General features: G+C 42.0%; 3 protein-coding genes across 8 annotated transcripts in view; 1 reads left to right on the top strand and 2 right to left on the bottom strand.

The window, feature by feature from the left end:
- Positions 1 to 16: 16 nt before the first annotated feature.
- Positions 17 to 3,434, bottom strand: nip7 (NIP7 nucleolar pre-rRNA processing protein). The gene is made up of 5 exons (XM_080760935.1): positions 3,276 to 3,434; positions 3,006 to 3,092; positions 2,374 to 2,512; positions 1,519 to 1,659; positions 17 to 714 (listed from the first exon to the last, which is right to left on the bottom strand). The coding sequence occupies exons 1-5, from the start codon at positions 3,329 to 3,331 to the stop codon at positions 595 to 597; spliced, it is 543 nt and encodes a 180-aa protein (XP_080617061.1). The 5' UTR covers positions 3,332 to 3,434; the 3' UTR covers positions 17 to 594.
- A 46-nt stretch (positions 3,435 to 3,480) lies between these two features.
- cdc42se2 (CDC42 small effector 2) lies at positions 3,481 to 12,171 on the top strand. Of its 2 annotated transcripts, none has more exons than XR_013963908.1 (5): positions 3,481 to 3,600; positions 6,915 to 7,172; positions 8,947 to 9,085; positions 9,879 to 9,961; positions 12,042 to 12,171. XR_013963908.1 is itself a non-coding variant. In XM_080760946.1 (5 exons), exons 2-4 carry the CDS (start codon positions 7,119 to 7,121, stop codon positions 9,951 to 9,953), a joined length of 231 nt encoding a protein of 76 aa, XP_080617072.1. In that variant the 5' UTR covers positions 3,484 to 3,600; positions 6,915 to 7,118; the 3' UTR covers positions 9,954 to 9,961; positions 12,042 to 12,171. The 2 variants fall into 2 exon arrangements, 1 of the variants encoding a protein (XP_080617072.1); XM_080760946.1 differs by having other exon boundaries at positions 3,484 to 3,600; positions 8,947 to 9,048.
- A 2,347-nt stretch (positions 12,172 to 14,518) lies between these two features.
- LOC308313040 (uncharacterized protein) overlaps positions 14,519 to 19,801 on the bottom strand; it is a 6,773-nt gene continuing 1,490 nt past the window's right edge. For 2 of the 5 annotated variants that reach the window (XM_080759909.1, XM_080759910.1), the window contains 8 exons: positions 19,556 to 19,597; positions 19,369 to 19,419; positions 19,149 to 19,214; positions 17,694 to 17,873; positions 16,780 to 17,214; positions 16,649 to 16,678; positions 16,086 to 16,244; positions 14,519 to 15,696 (listed from right to left, as the gene is read on the bottom strand). In XM_080759909.1, coding sequence (XP_080616035.1) covers positions 15,505 to 15,696; positions 16,086 to 16,244; positions 16,649 to 16,678; positions 16,780 to 17,214; positions 17,694 to 17,873; positions 19,149 to 19,214; positions 19,369 to 19,419; positions 19,556 to 19,597 — 1,155 coding nt within the window. In that variant the 3' untranslated portion in view covers positions 14,519 to 15,504. The remainder of the gene's footprint in view (positions 15,697 to 16,085; positions 16,245 to 16,648; positions 16,679 to 16,779; positions 17,215 to 17,693; positions 17,874 to 19,148; positions 19,215 to 19,368; positions 19,420 to 19,555; positions 19,598 to 19,801) is intronic. The other 3 variants (XR_013963835.1, XR_013963836.1, XM_080759911.1) reach the window with 3 other exon arrangements.

The following is a 19,801-nucleotide window of genomic DNA, read 5'->3' as shown; positions in this document are numbered from 1 at the left end:
AAGACCATGATGATAATCCAGTTATTAAACATTGCATTTATTGAACACAAGGAATTTGATACAAAATTGGCAGCCATCGAGGTTATGCAAAATCAAATGCAGGTGTAAATATACATTTTATAAGCTTTGACATCCACTAATAATAGAGGAAAGGATGACGTCAATTAACTAACTGGAGCAGACTCATCTATAGATTGTTTGAATGTGCACAGTGGGTACATGTACATACATGCTAAAATACTCGCTGTAAGGAGAACCTATGAGCATTAGAAAGGTCCAATTATATCAAGATGTGTTAAATGGGTGTTGTGGTCCTTATATTAAACTTAGACTGTACAAATGTATCTGTACACTTTCTGAGTTACAAATGGAAAGATGAACTGGTTACAAGAGTAACTCACTATGCCAACCAGGTACTCTTATCTAGTGACAAGGACCAGGTACTCTTGGGACAGTTATTTAATTTCCAGCTCCAGCGTTGAAGTGACTTAGCCACCATTTCACTGCAGCTGTACTAACTAGACAACTCTCAGTGTATGAACATGTAACTTTTTACATTGATAAGAACACAGATGATATATTCATATGATGCGTCTATGTCAGCGTGTCTTCATTTCTAATGAACTCTCCCACGTCAGCCTGATGGAACACAACGATGGACATGGGGTCCACTCTGCGACAGTCCGTAGTGGACCTGGCTGCCACGCCAAAGCCCTGGGGAGTGCAGAAACAAACAGAAAAGGAAAACTTTAGCCAGTGTAAATTGGGGGCATTCGAGTTTTGGACAATCTGTAAATCTGATGCACAAACCCCTAATGTAAATGTTGTCGCACAGCCAATATAATGAACTATTCTGTAGCCAGTATGAAAGGGATGGTAAGTCGCTAGCATATTATACATATCTTATTATAATCTCACCTAGTCACCTTTACAACGAGGTATAGATTGTAAAGATCAGGCATTTGTGTAATGAGCAACACAGCTAAATGAGGGTGTAGCGCCTCCAAAATGTGCCATAATTGGCAAGTGCTTGGTATTCAACCCTTGCTTTGAGTTGCTTAGTGGATTGTGAAATCGATTATCCTCTTATGCCCTTACAGTACGTTTTAACAGCGGGCGATACTTAGCCAGACGAATTTTCCGGAAGTGCATTATTTGTCAGTGGGACCCGACTGGCGACTACTGGAGATAGAGGCGATAGCAGGCGAACAGGCGATGGTCGAAAAGTGGGCGGAAGAACGTTGCCGGAAAGATAGTGGGCGACGTCGCCTGGCGATTGTGGGCGTTTGGGCGATAGCCAATGAAATTCAAGCGACGCTCGCCGTAATTAAAAAAAAGTCTTCTGAAATAAATATTTTCACGATTTTTCAAAAATAGCAGACCTACAAGGAGTGGTGCGCTACGAGCTTGTAGATCTGCTATTTTTAAATAGCTAAATTATAACATAGCCCAGAATGGGCTAAGGTCTCCCGCTGTTTAAATGTACTGTTCGATCTAGCTATTTTCGTCGGTACTTACCAAGGGCACGTCTGACATGGAGTAGACCACCACCCCTTGGTACTTCTCCGTGTTCTCTGTGATGCGACCCAGTCCAGACTTCAGAACGTGGTTCCCATACAGGTAGGACTGCTCCGCTCCGGGCTTCACCCACACCTTGTACTAAAGAAGTAACCAAACAGGATTACAACTTAACCCATTCTGACCTGAGATCAGATTCACACGAGGTTTCCACTGGACACACACTGGTCTGATTAACCCATTCTGACCTGAGATCAGATTCTAAAAAATGTCAGTCGTTCTTCGATTTTTCAAAAATAGCAGACCTACAAGCTCGTAGCGCGCCACTCGGTGGCGCGCTATGAGCTTGTAGATCTGCTATTTTTCAATAGCTAAAGCATAACATGATGCTAACACCAAAATGGGTTCCCGTTCAGAATGGGTTAAGACCAATTTACACCTCATCATACCAGCGCTGAAAACGGCCCGTCTACAAGCTCACAACAATGTCATGGATGCGGGGATGGGGGTACAATTGAGCCCTCAAAACAGAACAGAGTGTGGTGGTTTTAAAACCATGGTTGACAGGAGTCCCTCAGGGCTCCATACTAGTCTGTTTTCTGTTATTGTGGGGGAAGCTTTCGCTGAAAACGCAATGAGTTGTGAGCTTGTCGATTAACTATTTCCTTTGGCGAAAGCTTTCCCCAGGTGCTGGAGTCATAAGGGCCGATTCATACTCCTATTTTACCACTGTTTCGGCGCTGTAATGTCGAAATGAAAGTGCTCGTCAGAAATCTTCAGAACCAGAACCTCAAATGACGTCACATTGTAGGCTCTAGTATGAATGGGCCCTAAGTGGTTACAATGCTTGAGTACCTTTGCATAGGGGGCGAGGAAGTCCAGAGCGGTGATGTGCAAACGGAACTTCTGGGTCTTGGTGAACTTTCCAAAGCAGGTTCCCACTGACACCAGCTTGTCCCGTGCCACGTTGGTGGCCAGCTTCAAGATCTTCTCACTGTCCAGATGCAACGTTCAGAGACACATTGTTGACAGTGACGCCACATAATGACTGCTGACCAATGGAGGAATCCATCCTCTATCATAATGCAGCCAGGGCCAAATTAGCCATTGGGCCATGGCCCAGGGGCCCTTGGCTCTCAGGGGCCCCTCATCGGGGTTAATCCGTCCCTGCACGCAGCAGCCAGCAGCTGTATGTACGCAGCAGCCAGCAGTGTAGAAAAGAAATACACACACAACGACTAATGCTACACATACCTCATTGTACACATTCAGTGGTTCTCAAACTGGGGCACCCTGGCCCCTAGAGGTCCTCAAGTTTGGGGTCTGTAACTCAGGCGTTTCTAACTACTTAACAATAAGGATTTTTATAGTGTAGATCGGGGTCCCAGATGGTATCAACTGGGGGTCCACTGGGCGTGCTCGAAATACAAAGGTTTTAGAACGGCCAAGCCTACTACACACCTCATATTACACATTATTAAACTTACCTCATGTAGTAAACACGGTCGTTGTGCAGTCTGAAGCAGTAGGTGCCATCAGGTCGATCCACCAGCAGTTTGAGGTTTTCACCAATGCTGGTGTTGATAAATAAAATAAGAAATGTTAGACCTGCCTCATAAATGTCGGCTATAATAATCGCCTAATATCGTAAACAAGTATTGGTCTTAGTGCTTTTCATGGTTGTATCCTCGCAGCAGTTTTTGTAGTGTTTGCGAATTCGTTTGACATGTGAATACAATCAAATACCAATCACTTACTATTTAGAAAGTTTCTCAAACATGATTTTAGTCTCTTCGTCCGTTAACGGCCTCATCCTGGAGATCTGCTCGTCAAATCCAAGGGAATAAATGAATAATAAAAAAGGGTAGAATGTGATGAGACTGAAACAACGTGGGTCCTCGAAGAGTATAGACGGCGCTTCAAATTGTCGTCAGAGTGAGTTCGTCACGTCATCACGGTGCGCCGTCAGTCCGAGAGCAGTTAGTTCCTGATGTTCTGTTCATTTCGCTCAGAGAGCCTCTCCCTTCATCACCTTATACTCCCTTCATCACCTCATACTCCCTTCATCACGTCCACCCAGAGGTGAGTGACTTATTATTACTATAGTGCACTGATCACTGCACGCACACACTATTAGCATTACTAGTATTATTCCAACAACATGTTATTTTACAACACGTCCAGATTGTAGTTTTTTTTTAAAGGAGCTAGCTCGTTAGCATAATGCTATAGCAGCTGCCAGACTGGAAGATACTAAAGGATGAAAAATTGACGTGACTGACTGACAAGCAATTTCTGTTCCAAGTGGTTGAAGATTGAAGTTACAAATTTGTTAAAATAATTACACATTTATTTAGAACGTCACTATTTACTCAGAAGTGAGTGTCGATAAAAAAATACGTATTAAAATATGTACATAATTTTGTGTAATAATAATCACAGCTGCTACGATCGCAGGCTATACATACACTACACTTCCTCATTTTGCTCGACGTCACTCTGTCATCCTCGGTGTCATGGTTCGTAGTCTCCAGCTGACAGTTTGACGCTAACATGCTAACGGCTAGCTGCTGTTTGATTGATAACATCGGGCCGGATCCCTGTGTCTAAACCACAGCAGACCCAACACTCCAACAGCGTTTAAAATAACCTACCGGTACATTTACAGTAAAAGAGTAACGATCGGAATGCAACCCGATCGTTAGACTCGTGAAATAAAGCCAATAAGGAACCGGGGGCCGTAGTTAAGTTACGTAACGTACGTGATTTTTTTTTGTTTGTAAATACCGATGAGGTTTGATCACACATACACATTCTATGATTTAACACAATTATTTTTCACATATGTTTAGATGATGACATGCGAGTGGAGAATCGGTTGGTTTTATTGTGTGTGTGAATGAAAGTGAGGTGTGTCCTCATTCTGCTCATTGTGACAGCTTCCCCTTGTCTCTGTGTGATGCAGCCTCGCGTACAGTCACAGGGCAAGAATTAACCTTTAAATCTAATTTACTGCAAACATGAGTTTTCTCCCAAAACGTTCTGATGCAGAATGTTTGCTCTCATTTATTAATGATTCATACTTAGACAAGCCAATGTTTGTTATACTGGCTAAGTAGCATTTACTATATTAAATGTATCTAATCTGATGTATTAGTCATCCGTTATCTACAGACATTTTCAATGAATCATATATAGATAACCAACCACTTACTGCAATATGTTTTTGTATACTTTTTTCGCACAAAAAATGAAAGCTTGTAGATCTGTTATTTTTTGTTATTTTACTTTTTATCTATGACGTGTCCAAAATAGGGATTGATTACTCATCAATTATAATAATGAAATGAAATTTTTTGTAAACCCCTCTGCTCCTTCACTAAAGCATTTAGCACTGTCGTGGTTTATCATAATAACGACATAACTCATGCTGTATTTATATTCTTGCACAGATTACTGGCAGATTAAGTGACATTGCTGCAGGTAGCTGACTTAACTGACTCACAAGGATATAAATACTGCAAACTACATGTTCTAATCATAGTAACATGTCACTTAAAAACCTTGAAGAGTAAGAATGTCTCCCCCACACAGGTCTTGTTTTGGGATCAACACATCTACTGCTCTCAAATCTATTCTCACAATAATGCATGTTATCATCCAACAGCTCAAGTCTAGAGTGGAAAAAACTTAAGTGGTGGAATTGTTTGGGAAAATGTCATGTTTAGTTAGTAAGTGGCCTGAGATGATTATAACAAATTAAAACCAGGAAAGCATCTGTGATATTTTAGATCTTTGTGTTGGCTTTTCAAAAATGGCACTATATAACTTTCACATCTGATATAGTAGGCATTTTGTAGAATCGGCCTCTGGGACTTAGCAGAGGCTCTCAAAGTCTCCGGTTGACAGCTATTCACGACACGGTGTGACAGTCTTGCAGACTGGCTATTTTTGTAAAACTTTGAGATGTTCTGTAATGGGGTTCCTTCCCTCCCCTGGCACAACATATGTTCAGATGGGCGTCTGCGGAAAAATGCATATCATTTTTTCAATCAATTGTGTCATCAGTGCTTCCGACCAAAGATGTTCTTCCTTTTGTGTTGAGACATCTCATCATGTGGCTTTGAGACCGCAGTAGGAGTTTGCACCTCCTAAACAAGGAAACTACACAACCTACCGTACCGTGCAGACATAAACAAGATGGATATACTTTATTGATCTCCAGGGGAAATTCTAGAACTACTTCCTCAATTTAAGAAACGCTTACCATTCACTCACACTGTGGTTTGAGCATTGACAAGTATACATTTCATTCACACCGCAGTGAAAATGGCAGATCTGCAAGGTCGCAACACAGCGCGAAGCTCCTCACTGTGAGCTTATACATCTGCTATTTTCACTAGTTTGGGACGCTTATATCAATTCTACGTCCGAGCATAGACATGTTAACGCCCCGGCCCCCGCCTGCCTCTGATTGGCCTACAGACACTGTCGGCCTTACCAGAGTTTCCTCCGAGGTGGAGGATAGTCTGCCGTGAGGTTACTCTGTGGTGGGAAATAAATAATACAAGTGCAATATAATACAAGAGAATGACAGCTTGGCATGTGCGACTGTAACTTTTATTGTTTATGCCGTTGGCCTGTTTATTTGCATACACATGTGTAAACTTGAAACATTATTGTAGTGTAAAAAGTTCTTGTAATAATGTGACCCTTTTCCCCTGATCTTTTTTTAGTATAATAGTATTTAGTTTAACACTAACACTTTCATTTATAACACAGCCAAATCCAACCATAGTACATTCAATCAAAGCAAACGGCACAAGTTTAGTCATTAGTTTGCCTTTTCTACAAAAATCTGCCATTCTCTTGTACTTATTTTATTTATTTTATTTTATACTTGTATTATTTCCCACCACGGAGTAACCTGGCGTATCAGAGGACAGTCTGGTGAGACCATGGGGGCTAGAAGGGCAGTGTCGGTAGGCCAATCAGGCTTATAAGGTATAAGGTATGATACATTTTGACGTAAAGATACAGTACTTGGCTCAGGAGGTAGAGCAGGTCGTCCAATGATCCCTGGGTCGGCGGTTCGAATCCCGGCTCCTCCTGTCTACATGTCGACATGTCCTTGGGCAAGACACTGAACCCTACACTGCCTCCAATGAGTTGGTCGGTGTGAGCTTGCCACCATTGGTGTGTGAATGTGGGAAGTGAGGACGCTGGTGTCGACTGTTCGCCGCTTCACCTCCCAATGTATGAATGAATGAACCATTGTAAAGCGCTTTGAGCACTTGGAAACGCGCTATAAAACTGCAATTCATTATTATTAGTACTTGAGTCAATGTAATTTCCATCACTGATTTTGAAGTTGTTGTTCTGCTCTTGTCCAACAGGAGTGTGTTCCCTGAGGTTGTGAAGGAGTGTCGAGTGCCCCCCCCCCCCACCACCCCACCCCACCCCACCACCCAGCGGTCTGTCTGTCTGTCACCAGCTTCCTGCAGAGTGTGTTTGTGTCACTGCTAACTGTGAACAGGAAGACCGAAGGAGTAAAGTGCAGCGACAGAGGAAGTTGCTGTCGCCTCTTTGTTGTCCTCAGAATGACCGAGTTCTGGGTGTGTTTCAGCTGCTGTATTGCAGAACAGCCTCAACCGGTGAGTACTACAGGGGGTTTCTTTGGACGAGGGGCGAGGGGGTCAAACCGTTTGAGTTTAACCACTTGAACCCTAGTGTCCCTATTCTGTGGTGTACAACATTTGGCGAAAGTATCCCATCTACGACTACGAGCTCATAGGCTAATTTCAGCGCGTGTAGAGTGAAAAATCACACCCGTGTGAAGTGAGGGGGCGCTCTTATCATCATACATGATCTCATTCCGGCCAATCACAATTTGCGTCCTCACATTTGGCTTCAATGTTTGTGTTTACACACTCAAAAAAATGGCCATTCATTATCAATGGCATTTAATGTTTGTGTTAGGAAAAGTTTGTGTTTACACACGCACACTGAAAGCTGGACATAGGAAGTATAATAATAATAAAACTTTATTTGTATAGCACCTTTCGTGACATGAAATGCAGCTCAAAGTGCTTTACAGAAAAATGGAGAATAAAAGAAAAGCAAGGCAACAACATTAAAAACAAGCAGTAATGCAATACAGTGAGGACATGAATAACAAAAATAAAAAATAAAAGATCAATTAAAAGCAATGTTGTAGAAGTGGGTCTTGAGCTGAGCTTTAAAAATGTCTACAGAGGCTGCCTGACGAAGGTACAGTGGGAGCTTGTATAGAGCGCCGCAGTCCCCGCCCCCTTTCAGAAAGCGAGTGGCCCAGGAAGTGAAAGCCCCATGCATTCTGCCATCGGCACTTTTAATATAATTTATTTAAAGACGGTTACGCCGCGGACAAAGCCAATTCGGATCGTGACGAATCATGACAATGAACACAATATTTTGGGCCGATCAAATAATTTATAAGACGAAAAATAAAACAAATAGTGTTGTCTCCTTACTTTCTTTTCTTCTTTCTAATGATTTGATCGTCCCAAAATATTGTGTTCATTGTCATGATTCGTCACGATCCGAATTGGCTTTGTCCGCGGCGTAACCGTCTTTAAATAAATTATATTAAAAGTGCCGATGGCAGAATGCATGGGGCTTCCACTTCCTGGGCCACTCGCTTTCTGAAAGGGGGCGGGGACTGCGGCGCTCTATAGTACGTATAGTATAGTACTATAATGGAGTCCTTGGGGGACTCACGTGGGGTTCAGTGGTTCCCTGTGCTATAATTTAATGGTGGGCAAGCTATTTCAGGTGAGCCCCTCAGCACCACATGTGCAGAATCCCTAGCCTGCCAGTGAAATTGGAGGCCTGAAAAACAAAGTTTTTTTATTTACTTTATTCAACCTCAGTGTCCTACGACGTTGGTGTGGGAGCCTCAGTGCCTCAGCCACATCCACATGACAGAACAAAACAAATTCCATCATTGTGTATTGCTGAACATTGTGACATTGGACAAGCCGTTGTTGTTGTCAGGGAGGGTAGGATGGATGTCTACATGGTGACTACATTACAGGCACAAGACCGTCATGAGTGCATAGAATGTGTGTGTCTCATTCTGTGCATTTCTTTCCATACAATAGCTTCAGGGTCACCACCAGTGAATGACGTGTTTCTTTAGTTAATTGCATCCCTCTTTTCAAGGCGGTGTGATCAATGCGGTGTCATGTAAATATTGTAGAGTTATAAATGTCAATGTGCAGAAAACGGGTGAGATGTTAATTTCACGTAACCACATGACATCCCTATTTTTGGCACAATACGTGTGAACTTATAGATCGGCTATTTGTGGTTGAACTGTTTTCTGCTGATGCACTATTATCCGTACTAAACAACTTTCCTCCTTTTGTTTTGTTTTTGTTTTGTTAGAAGAGGCGGCGGCGAATAGATCGTTCCATGATCGGGGAGCCAACAAACTTTGTTCACACCACACACGTGGGCTCAGGGGACATGGGCATGGGCCTGGCATCCGTACGTACAACCCCACACGATAAGAGCTCTTTTAAACGTAAGCCGGGCCGATTCATACTCCTATTATTTTACCGCTGTTTCGGCGCTGTAGTGCCGAAATGATTTCGGCTCGTCAGAGATTTTCTGTAGCACCGAAGAGTCGACTTTAGGATGTTACCCCCCCCCCCCCCCCCCCCCCCCGAACCTTAAATGACGTCACATTGTAGGCTCTCTACAGAGCCAAATGACGTCACATTGTAGGCTCTCTACAGAGCCGAACCCACTTTTATTCGGCTCTAAAATAGGAGTGTGAATCGGCCCTATGCCTCTATTACCATTAACCCATTCTGACCTGAGATCAGATTCATACGAGGTTTCCACTGGACACACACTGGTCTGATTATCCCATTCTGACCTGAGATCAGATTCTAAAAATGTCAGTCGTTCTTCAATTTTTCAAAAATAGCAGACCTACAAGCTCATAGCGCGCCACTCGGTGGCGCGCTATGAGCTTGTAGATCTGCTATTTTTCAATAGCTAAAGCATAACATGATGCTAACACCAAAACGGGTTCCCGGTCAGAATGGGTTAATGAATGATTATTAAAAAAAATGAAACATTTTTGGTTAATTGCCCAACCTTAGTACAATCCAGACTTCTCTTAACCCATTCTGACCTGAGATCAGATTCTAAAAATGTCTGTTTGAAAATGACATTTTTCTGAAAAAGCTATGTTTCTATGTCAGTCGTTCTTTGATTTTTCCCGACAAAAATGGGTTAAGAGTGATACAGAATGGTACAGTGAATTATGTCCAGTTTTCGGTAATCATGTCTTGTGTGTGTCTGTGCAGGTGGATCTTGTTCAGGCCCAAATGAAATCTAAAGGCGGGTACTGCCACAGCGGATCGGAAGGTTCTCAGTTATAACCGACCAGGTGAGACAGGCTGCCAAGTCTTATCGGGGATTCAGCAAGCAGCACGTTATTGCAGGCTTGACTTTTTTTTTTTACCACACAGTCATGGAAGCTCAGCTTACACTCTGTTTAATGCAGTCCTTGCAGGTTTTACCTGCCCAGGCGGATCAATTGATTCCTCCCGGTAATGCTAGTGTAAAGTAAAGGGACTTAAGTTGACAGAAGCAGCTCAAACGCAGTGTAGTAGAAAGGAAGAAGATATTGCTACCTTTTTACCACAGATTGCTACCGATAATTGTATTTATTTAAAGGATGAAACATACATTTCCAAAATGTCTCATGCAAAGATTGTAGTGAGACATCTAGCACTCTGAGAATGCTCAACAATATTACACTAGCCTATTCAGTATATTACAACAGGGAATGTCACTGTGCTCTGGAAATAATCTGATAAGAGCACATTCATTTTCGGCGAGAATAATGGACCCTAGAATAGAATATCTATAAACTTCACAATGCATCACATGAGCTTGTAAGTAAAAAAGTATAAAGTATGGCTTGGTTTGTTTGAAAGCTAGAGTCCTGCTTCTCTTACTGGACATACAGGTCAAACAACTGCTGTGTCTGTCAGTCCGGTCACCACGCCCCTCTCCCCTGTCCTGCTGCTGCAGCTTGAGCTCATTCCAGCGTCCACCCAGACACTTTGTTTTTCCCGCGTGCAAGCGGCCAAGTTGAAAATATTTCAGCTCTCGGCAAGCAGATAAAAATGCCAAACACGCTCAGAGGTGTGTCATCCTGCTGGTGTTTCAAAAAAATACAGCCCTCCCATTTTAGACAATTAAAAACTACGCTGAGTGAGTGTCCCTTTAGTTTAGACGGAGCCCAGAGGGTTTGTGCACAGTGCTCAAAATGCATCATACTAATGCAATTCCAGTCAGTCTGCTGAACTACTACAACACACCGCTGCTCACTGTGAAACTAGAGATGGACTCATTACTGATGACTACAGTAATAACGTTGAAGCATTGGCATGCCAATGTGGTTTAGTTTGGTTATTCTCAACCTTTTATTTTATTTCAGGCACCCAAAGTTTGATATGCATTAGGCCAGGAACCCCCCACTTCTATCTCTGGGACCCCATTCTACCCTGTAATATCCTCAGTATGCACCATTTGGCATTTACCTAGCCTGGTTTCCACTTTCCAGCCTGATTCGCTGTGTTCCGTGAATTTGTTTTGTCACTCCCATGCTGTCAGTCTAGCCTCAGACTCCCGTTTGACTCGTATTTCATAATGTCAGCTCTGATGTAGTGACGTTGCTGATCCATCAGCCCTTTCCATGCTTTTCACACTGTTGAAAAAAATTGCGCCAGTTCGAGTAAAACCTACAGTAACAAAATGAACACACACTTTGATTCAGTAGTCCACTGCAGATTCAGTAGTACAAAAGACCTGCCAGCTATGTGGGGTGAGTTTAGTGAATGATAAGGGGACGTTGCAGGACAACAGCAGTAGCTGTGTGGGGTGAGTTTATAGTGAATGATAAGGGGACGTTGCAGGACAACAGCAGTAGCTGTGTGGGGTGAGTTTAGTGAACGATAAGGGGACATCGCAGGACAACAGCAGTAGCTGTGTGGGGTGAGTTTAGTGAATGATAAGGGGACGTTGCAGGACAAAAGCAGTAGCTGTGTGGGGTGAGTTTAGTGAATGATAAGGAGACGTTGAGCAGGACAACAGCAGTAGCTGTGTGGGGTGAGTTTAGTGAACGATAAGGGGACGTTGAGCAGGACAACAGCAGTAGCTGTGTGGGGTGAGTTTAGTGAATGATAAGGGGACGTTGCAGGACAACAGCAGTAGCTGTGTGGGGTGAGTTTAGTGAATGATAAGGGGACGTTGCAGGACAACAGCAGTAGCTGTGTGGGGTGAGTTTAGTGAACGATAAGGGGACGTTGAGCAGGACAACAGCAGTAGCTGTGTGGGCCCTGTGGGGTGAGTTTAGTGAATGATAAGGGGACATTGCAGGACAACAGCAGTAGCTGTGTGGGGTAATAATGACCTGGAACCCAGTGTACATTAAATGTTCTTTCATTTCTCTCTCACAGGCCGCCAGGATGTTGTGGAAACTACTGTTTGTTCATTTTTCAAGAGCAGTTCATGTCTGTAACAGACACAGGACCAAAATATGAAACCACTGCTTTTTTCATTTTGTACATAAATCTATTTTTGTTTTTCGCTGTTTCGTTTTCTTTCTTTTCTTTCTTTTTCTTTTTTTTTTTTTATGAAAGCACTGCTATCCATTGCCTGCCATACTCTTGCACTGTTAGCTAAAGTGGGTTTAGAACAGCTCATGATATTTGGTCAGATGTGTGTGTATACTTTCACAAGTATTTTTGCTGTTTTAGCTCATTCAGATGCCTGTATTTATTGTTTTTTTTTTTTTAAACGGGAGGTCATGGTGGCTGGGCCACTCTGGTGGAGAATTTCTGAACTTTTCTCTTGTTTCCGTTCTGAAATATCAGAGGCTTTTCATTCAAACGACAGGTGGAGAGATAGCAAGGCAAAAGAAAAAGAAAACTACAAAAAAAAAAAAACTACCAAAAAAAATAAATATGTTCACTCTTATTCTGAAAAGCACTCGTAGTTCACTGAGTCGCTTTCAGGGCCAAGAATGCTGTTTTGTAATAAACTTGAAATGAGTAGAGCACACTGGACCAGACATTGTACACTTACAACTTTGCTTATGTGTTTTTTTGCATTGATTTCAACAGGTTTGTTTTTGTTTCGTGTTTTTATAAAGCATTTAGAACTAACCCACATAGAGTTTTAATAAAGTAGAAACTTCTAATCTGCCTTTAAAATTTGATTTTTTTACTTTTACTTTCCAAGTAGCCAGCCAGTGTGTTTTTAACTACTTGAACCTTAATATATAATTAGTTGATCAGTGTCCAGCAGGTCTATACCTGATCGGCTCCTTTTTTCCCCTCTACACCAAGTCTCTTAAGCGGAAACAGCCGATCTAGCCGATCTGCTGTTTTCTAATAAAAAAAATAGGGATGCTAGGGTTCATGTAGTTAAAGCACAGATCTGGTTTCAACTGGTCCAACTTTAAGAGTAGAGAGTCGGGGCCCGATTTATAAAATATTGTATATAGTCGATACACAATGTCCCTGTATTAGAATTGTGTTTTTTGTCCCATCTCTGAGCATCTTGCGGCCCATTTTTTTGAATCCCAACATCACTGGTTGAGAGTCACTTTAAGATAGGCTGAGCATGTGATATATTTTTTGCTTACAATTATATTTGTACCTTGTTCAACGTAGCTAATTTTTGCTTTCAATATTGATTCGCTACTGTTTATAATTTTGTTTTTCGGTACTATTTGCCAATCCACCCCCTCATTGCATTACCTCAAAAAACTGCCTACCATGGGAATGTCAGTAGATGTTAAAAGGTGTTGCACTGAGCAACCTAGTTTTGCCCTTTATCGTTGTTGTCCCTGATTGTATCGTCTGTCTTTTACCAGTGTTGACTTTGCTGTTGTAAAGAAATCTTCGTCTCATCTTGCTTGGAGAATGTGGTCTTAAGCCAAATTCGTAGTTCGTCTCACGAGTGCGTCGCTCGCCGACAATTACTGGCCTAGCCAAATGCGTGACGTGTTGTCAGCTTGCGGGTCAGCTGTTTTCGGCGAGCGATGGCACGGTGTCACAAACAAAGCGTAAATTAGGCATTAGCATATAGCCCTACAAATCCTTGACTAATATTTAATTTGTCCCTGGTCAAATTCGATCATTGTGGAGAAAATGTTCCATGCGTTCTCCTAAAATTATTTCCCATCAGCAAATAAGTGCATGGACTTTATCAGAAGTCATATCTTAATAAACCATAACCAGCAAACCCAGAGTTCATCATAGTGAAACATGAATAATTGTGTTCAATAAAAATTGTTTCATATGAAAATGCAATGTTTAATGTCTTGTTTAATGTATCATTCTCTCATTCTCTCTTTTTTGTGTAATTTAAAGCTAAACTTTACACATTGACATTGTGTCTGGAGCATTTCAATTTCCACAGTCCTTAACTCCTTGAATTGGAGTTATTTAAACTTAAGTAATGAAAGGGGGAAAGCTGTACAGTCAGAAATGACTACAAATAAATACAAGTGGAAAATGGAACCTTTCACTTTACAGATTAAACGAGAAAAGAAAACAGGAACTGCTACAGTACCAACAATCAGTGGAATATGTTGTAGAAACAAAAGCTTACACCAATATCACAACTGTCCAGCTATGCCTTCTCCACATTTACAGTCATTTAATCCTTGCCCTTGATTGTGACTGTCCTTTGACCTTTTTGATCCTAAAATTAATAACCCCCTAGGGGCAGTGTTTCCTCAATGTTTCATGAACATCCAGCCATCCATTCCCTTTTGCCAAGAGACAAACACAAATGGACTAATAAGACAATTTCAGGAACCCCCAATTTACTATTAATTATGTCACAGAACCCTATAACTCTGAGTTGTGAACTGTACACCCTTGAGTTATAGAACTGCATTTGGTTCTAGAATAACGCCCTCAAGGACCTCTAGGGGTCCCCAGACCCCACTTTGAGAACTACTGGAGTCCAGTCCAAGTCTGAGGCTCACAAACATTTAAAGTCTTTGCAATGGGTAAGAGTGATATGTGAGTATATTTTAACATTTGTCGATTTTTAACAAACAGTTCATTGATCATTAATTATAATAAAGAAAGACAGTCTCACATAAACGCACCCTTTATTCATAAATATAAGCACTACACACGCATTTTAATACAGCTGTGATAAAACTAGATTTTTAAATGTCTTTAAGCTTAAAAGAACATGGTTACATATGTAAAAAAAAATTGAAAGATGGATAATAAAGAGACAATGACATGATGATTTGAGAGGATCCACTACATACCAGTAACATTTTTAGCAAACATACTGAAGTTTCCTGATGTCATAAAAACAAATCACGCTTTTCTTGATATTTACAGCGTAGAGGGACAGGAAACAGACTGAGGGAGTGACATGCAGCAAACCTAGCCTGTGAGTTGACCTGGGGATTCACCATGCCCTGGTCCAGTGCTTACAGCGATTCACCATGCCAGGCTACATGAACCTGAGTGTTGACCTGAGGATTCACCATGCCAGGCTACATGAACCTGACCTGAGGATTCACCATGCCAGGCTACACGAACCTGAGGATTCACCATGCCAGGCTACATGAACCTGAGGATTCACCATGCCATGCCAGGCTACATGAACCTGACCTGAGGATTCACCATGCCAGGCTACACGAACCTGAGGATTCACCATGCCAGGCTACATGAACCTGAGGATTCACCATGCCATAAAACAAAAAGAGTAAAGTAAAGGGGGGGAACTTGAGCACAGAGCACGTGTACAAACTGTACATCACTGGTTTAACTTTAAACCATATTATAGGATTATAAGTGATCACCCAGTGGAGAGACAGCTGTCAATCACAGCTCCAGACCCTCCTCGTAACCAATCACAGCTCCAGACCCTCCTCGTAACCAATCACAGCCCTAGCTCCAGACCCTCCTCGTAACCATGCTGGTTACTGTGGTGGTGGTTATCTTCCGGTAGATCACTGGTCAGAGACGCCCCCTTCTCAACGATGTCCTCCAATTGGTTGACAGGAGTATCCTCTGGCTCCACTGCTGTGTTCATGAGTGGACTTCTCAGAAGCTGATAGGTCAACATCAGGCCCTGGGAGCGAGAGAGGTGAGTTGTAACCACAGTGATGATCACATTTAAGGGTAGAAATAGAGAGAGGTGAGTTGTAACCACAGTGATGGTCACATTTAATGGTAGAAATAGAGAGGTGAGTTGTAACCACAGTGATGTAGAAATAGAGGCCCATCACGACTCAAGTTTCAATTCTGTTTACTGTTTACACACAGTATAATATAGTATGGATAGTATGGATTCTAAATGGTGTGTGTGTGTGTGTGTGTGTGTGTGTGTGTGTGTGTGTGTGTGTGTGTGTGTGTGTGTGTGTGTGTGCGTGTGTCCGTGCGTGCGTGTGTGCGTGCATGTGTTGTCCGTGCGTGTGTGCGTGCGTGTGTGTGTGCGTGCGTGCGTGCGTGAATTCTCACCCTGCGGCTGTTCTCTTTGCTCTCCAGGCTGTTGTCTGTTGTCTGTGTGTCAGACTCCGGTCCAGCTCTCAACAGACTCCACTCCGGCACCTGACCGGTGGCGGAATTGGACGCACTGTACCGGACCACATCTGGATTGGATTGGACTTGCTCCACACTCTGACGTTAGTCAAATATAGACATATCAATTGTTCTATTGAAAACATCTTTCACATTTTGTTATACATATCATTGCCATCAGTTGGGAAATATGTACAGTATGTCCAAAACTGTTACTTTTCAGCGAACGGAGAATAAATAGCCTGTGTTCCAATCCAATGTATATTATTTAATCATAAGCTCTTAATATTTATAGAACCCACAGACAGTCACTGTCAAAATGTTTCTTTGCTACTTTTGCCAGATATACACTTGTATGATGAAGTAGGGTTTTACTAAAAAGAGAACTAAAATATTACAATACAATCCAATACTGTTTTTGTTTATTTATGATCCATCCATCTTCAACCGCTTTTCCGGTTAATTATTATAATTATGAATATTTGATTTGATTGACAGCTCACCTCCAGAGACAAGTCTGTCTGTTCAAAGGCCTAGAGGAAATGACACAAACAGGATACGAGGATCATTAGCTAAACAGGTTAAAATAATAACAGCTAGTAAACTGCATGCGTGGGGGGGGTGCATGTCTTACTGCGTTCTCTGGGTTGTCTTCCAGATTGTAGAGTTGAGGTTGAGTTGACTGGTGAGTTGACTGGTGAGTTGACTGGTGAGTTGACTGACCAGGGTACTGGTGAGTTGACTGGTGAGTTGTCTGACCAGGGATCTGGTGAGTTGACTGACCAGGGTACTGGTGAGTTGACTGACCAGGGTACTGGTGAGTTGACTGGTGAGTTGTCTGACCAGGTATCTGGTGAGTTGACTGGTGAGTTGTCTGACCAGGGATCTGGTGAGTTGTCTGACCAGGGATCTGGTGAGTTGTCTGACCAGGGATCTGGTGAGTTGTCTGACCAGGGATCTGGTGAGTTGTCTGACCAGGTATCTGGTGAGTTGACTGACCAGGGATCTGGTGAGTTGACTGACCAGGGATCTGGTGAGTTGACTGGCCAGGTATCTGGTGTTCTAGACTCTGAAACAACACACAACACACACACACACATCATGAATACTCACAAAACACAGACGCAGACTCACCTGTCTAGCAAAGGTGAGCTAGTTGTACATTTGGTAATATAGTAGACTTAATCGGTTTACCTACTATCAAAATAATAGGCTAGATTTAATAGATTATAAAAAATATAAATAATTTAATAAAAATAATCAATTATTATTTCTTATATATTATATTATAGGTGAAACGTTGCAAAAAAATGACACGTTAAAAAAAGTTAATATAGTTAATCTACAAACTTGTGACGTGTTATGAGCTTTATTGTCACAATCTTTGCATGACACTGTTGTGCAACGATTCGCCAAAGTACAAAATTAAGTTGTTTAAGTTGTTAACTGATTCATTGATATATAAAACCTTTAAAAACATTAATAGAGTAAACTAATCGGGACATAAATAATTGATCATTTCAGCCATATTAGTCATGTGACTTTTACCTCTGAGGACAGACTCTGGTCTGACTGTGATGATGATGACGAGGAGGAGGAGGAGGAGGAGGAGGAGGATGATGAGGACGAGGAGGACGAGGAGGAGGAGGAGGAGGAGGCGGATGAGGAAGAAGACATGTTGCCTGTGGCAGCTGACTGAGCATGAACGGTGACCGGCCTCTCTGGAACCTGCAGGACTCATCAGGTTAGTCCTGCTTTTATTATGACACACTAGGGAAAACGGTTCTCGAGTTACGTGCATTACAACCATACACGTACACACGCACGCGCACACACACACACACACACACACACACACACACACACACACACACACACACACACACACACACACACACACACACACACACACACACATGCACGCACACAGAGACGTGGCACATTTATAGTAGGATACTAAATACATCTAACTACTAACTAAATATCTAACCTTAACCAACCCATACCTAACATTAACCAACCCATATCTAACCTTAACCAACCCATACCTAACGTTAACCAACCCATATCTAACATTAACCAACCCATATCTAACCTTAACCCATATCTAACCTTAACCAACCCATATCTAACCTTAACCAACCCATATCTAACCTTAACCAACCCATACCTAACATTAACCAACCCATATCTAACATTAACCAACCCATATCTAACCTTATCCAACCCATACCTAACATTAACCAACCAATATCTAACCTTAACCAACCCATACCTAACATTAACCCATACAGTGTATATACTGTAGCATAACCTTAAACCCATAAACAACCTGTGCTTAAAGGGGGTGTCAGTGATTTCAGTCAAAAACCCTTAGGTTTCGTTTTTGCCTTGGGACACAAGCTTTCATCCAATCAGGATAGAGAAAACAAAAGAAACCTAAGGTTTTTTGACCCCCAGGGGTTAACTGGGGACAGGGAGGAACTCCTTATATGGTCAGCACACTCTATAGTAGAGAGGATTATCACAACAAAACAAAAAAATAAGTGATATTTGAATTAAGTGAAATCACTGACTAACCAACCCTTAGCTACAGTATACTTAACCAGGCCTTAGCTACTAGCTAGACAATCTTACATCCTCGTATCTCCTTCCCCTAAATTCTCCTATATTTTCCTACATAAACTACAAATACTGTCACTCTTCTTTTTTCTTTTTTCTCTTGCTGCAGAACAGGAACCGTCTGAAAGTCTGCATTGTTTTTGCTGAGAGTGCGCAAAGGTATTTTTATGGCCTTTAGTGTTTGCAATGCTTTTCTTTCTGTTAACTTGAAAATCAACCCATAAAATCAACCCCTAAAACACAAAACAGTGCTTAGCCTCAAAGACCTCCAAAAGAAATTGAATATGCTTTAAACACATTTCCTGTAATTCTACATAACTTAAGTTAAAGGATTCTTTATTAATATATATAAATGATTATATTTCCCCTCCATGTGACTACCTGATCTTCTATTGTGGATGGTCTTATCTCTTCCATTGTAGTGCTGATTGGAACTTCATTTTCGATCTGGCAAAGAAATAAAATGCTGTTCAATGTTTTACCAGTCTTCTTTGGTAGGTCTCTCTGTGTGTGTGTGTGTGTGTGTGTGTGTGTGTGTGTGTGTGTGTGTGTGTGTGTGCGTGTGTGCGTGTGCGTGCGTGCGTGCGTGTATGTTTCTTACCCAGGGTCTTCCCTCTTCCATTGTAGTGTTGATTGGAACTTCATTTTCGATCTGGCAAATAAATAAAATGCTGTTCAATGTTCTACCAGTCTTATGGTCTCTGTGTGTGTGTGTGTGTGTGTGTGTGTGTGTGTGTGTGTGTGTGTGTGTGTGTGTGTGTGTGTGTGTGTGTGCGCGTGTTTCTCACCCAGGGCGTTGGGGACGGCTGATAGGTGAAGTCGTGTTCAACCTGTGAACAAAACAAACACGTGAGGTTTACAGACACTGTGTGTGTCCACTATCCATGTGTGTATAGTGATTAATGAAGTGTCTCATTTGTCATCAAGTTTGTAAATGTGTAGGAAAATGAAAATGCATGCCCAACCCAGTTATTATGTCTCTGTCCCTTTCATGAGATGTCACCAATTAGTAATTATCAGCACCTGAGCTGTAT

This window comes from Protomyctophum bolini, assembly GCF_963924005.1.
Source record: "Protomyctophum bolini genome assembly, chromosome: 1".
NCBI classification, from domain to species: Eukaryota; Metazoa; Chordata; class Actinopteri; order Myctophiformes; family Myctophidae; genus Protomyctophum; species Protomyctophum bolini.
This window is presented reverse-complemented; position numbering and strand designations above follow the sequence as displayed.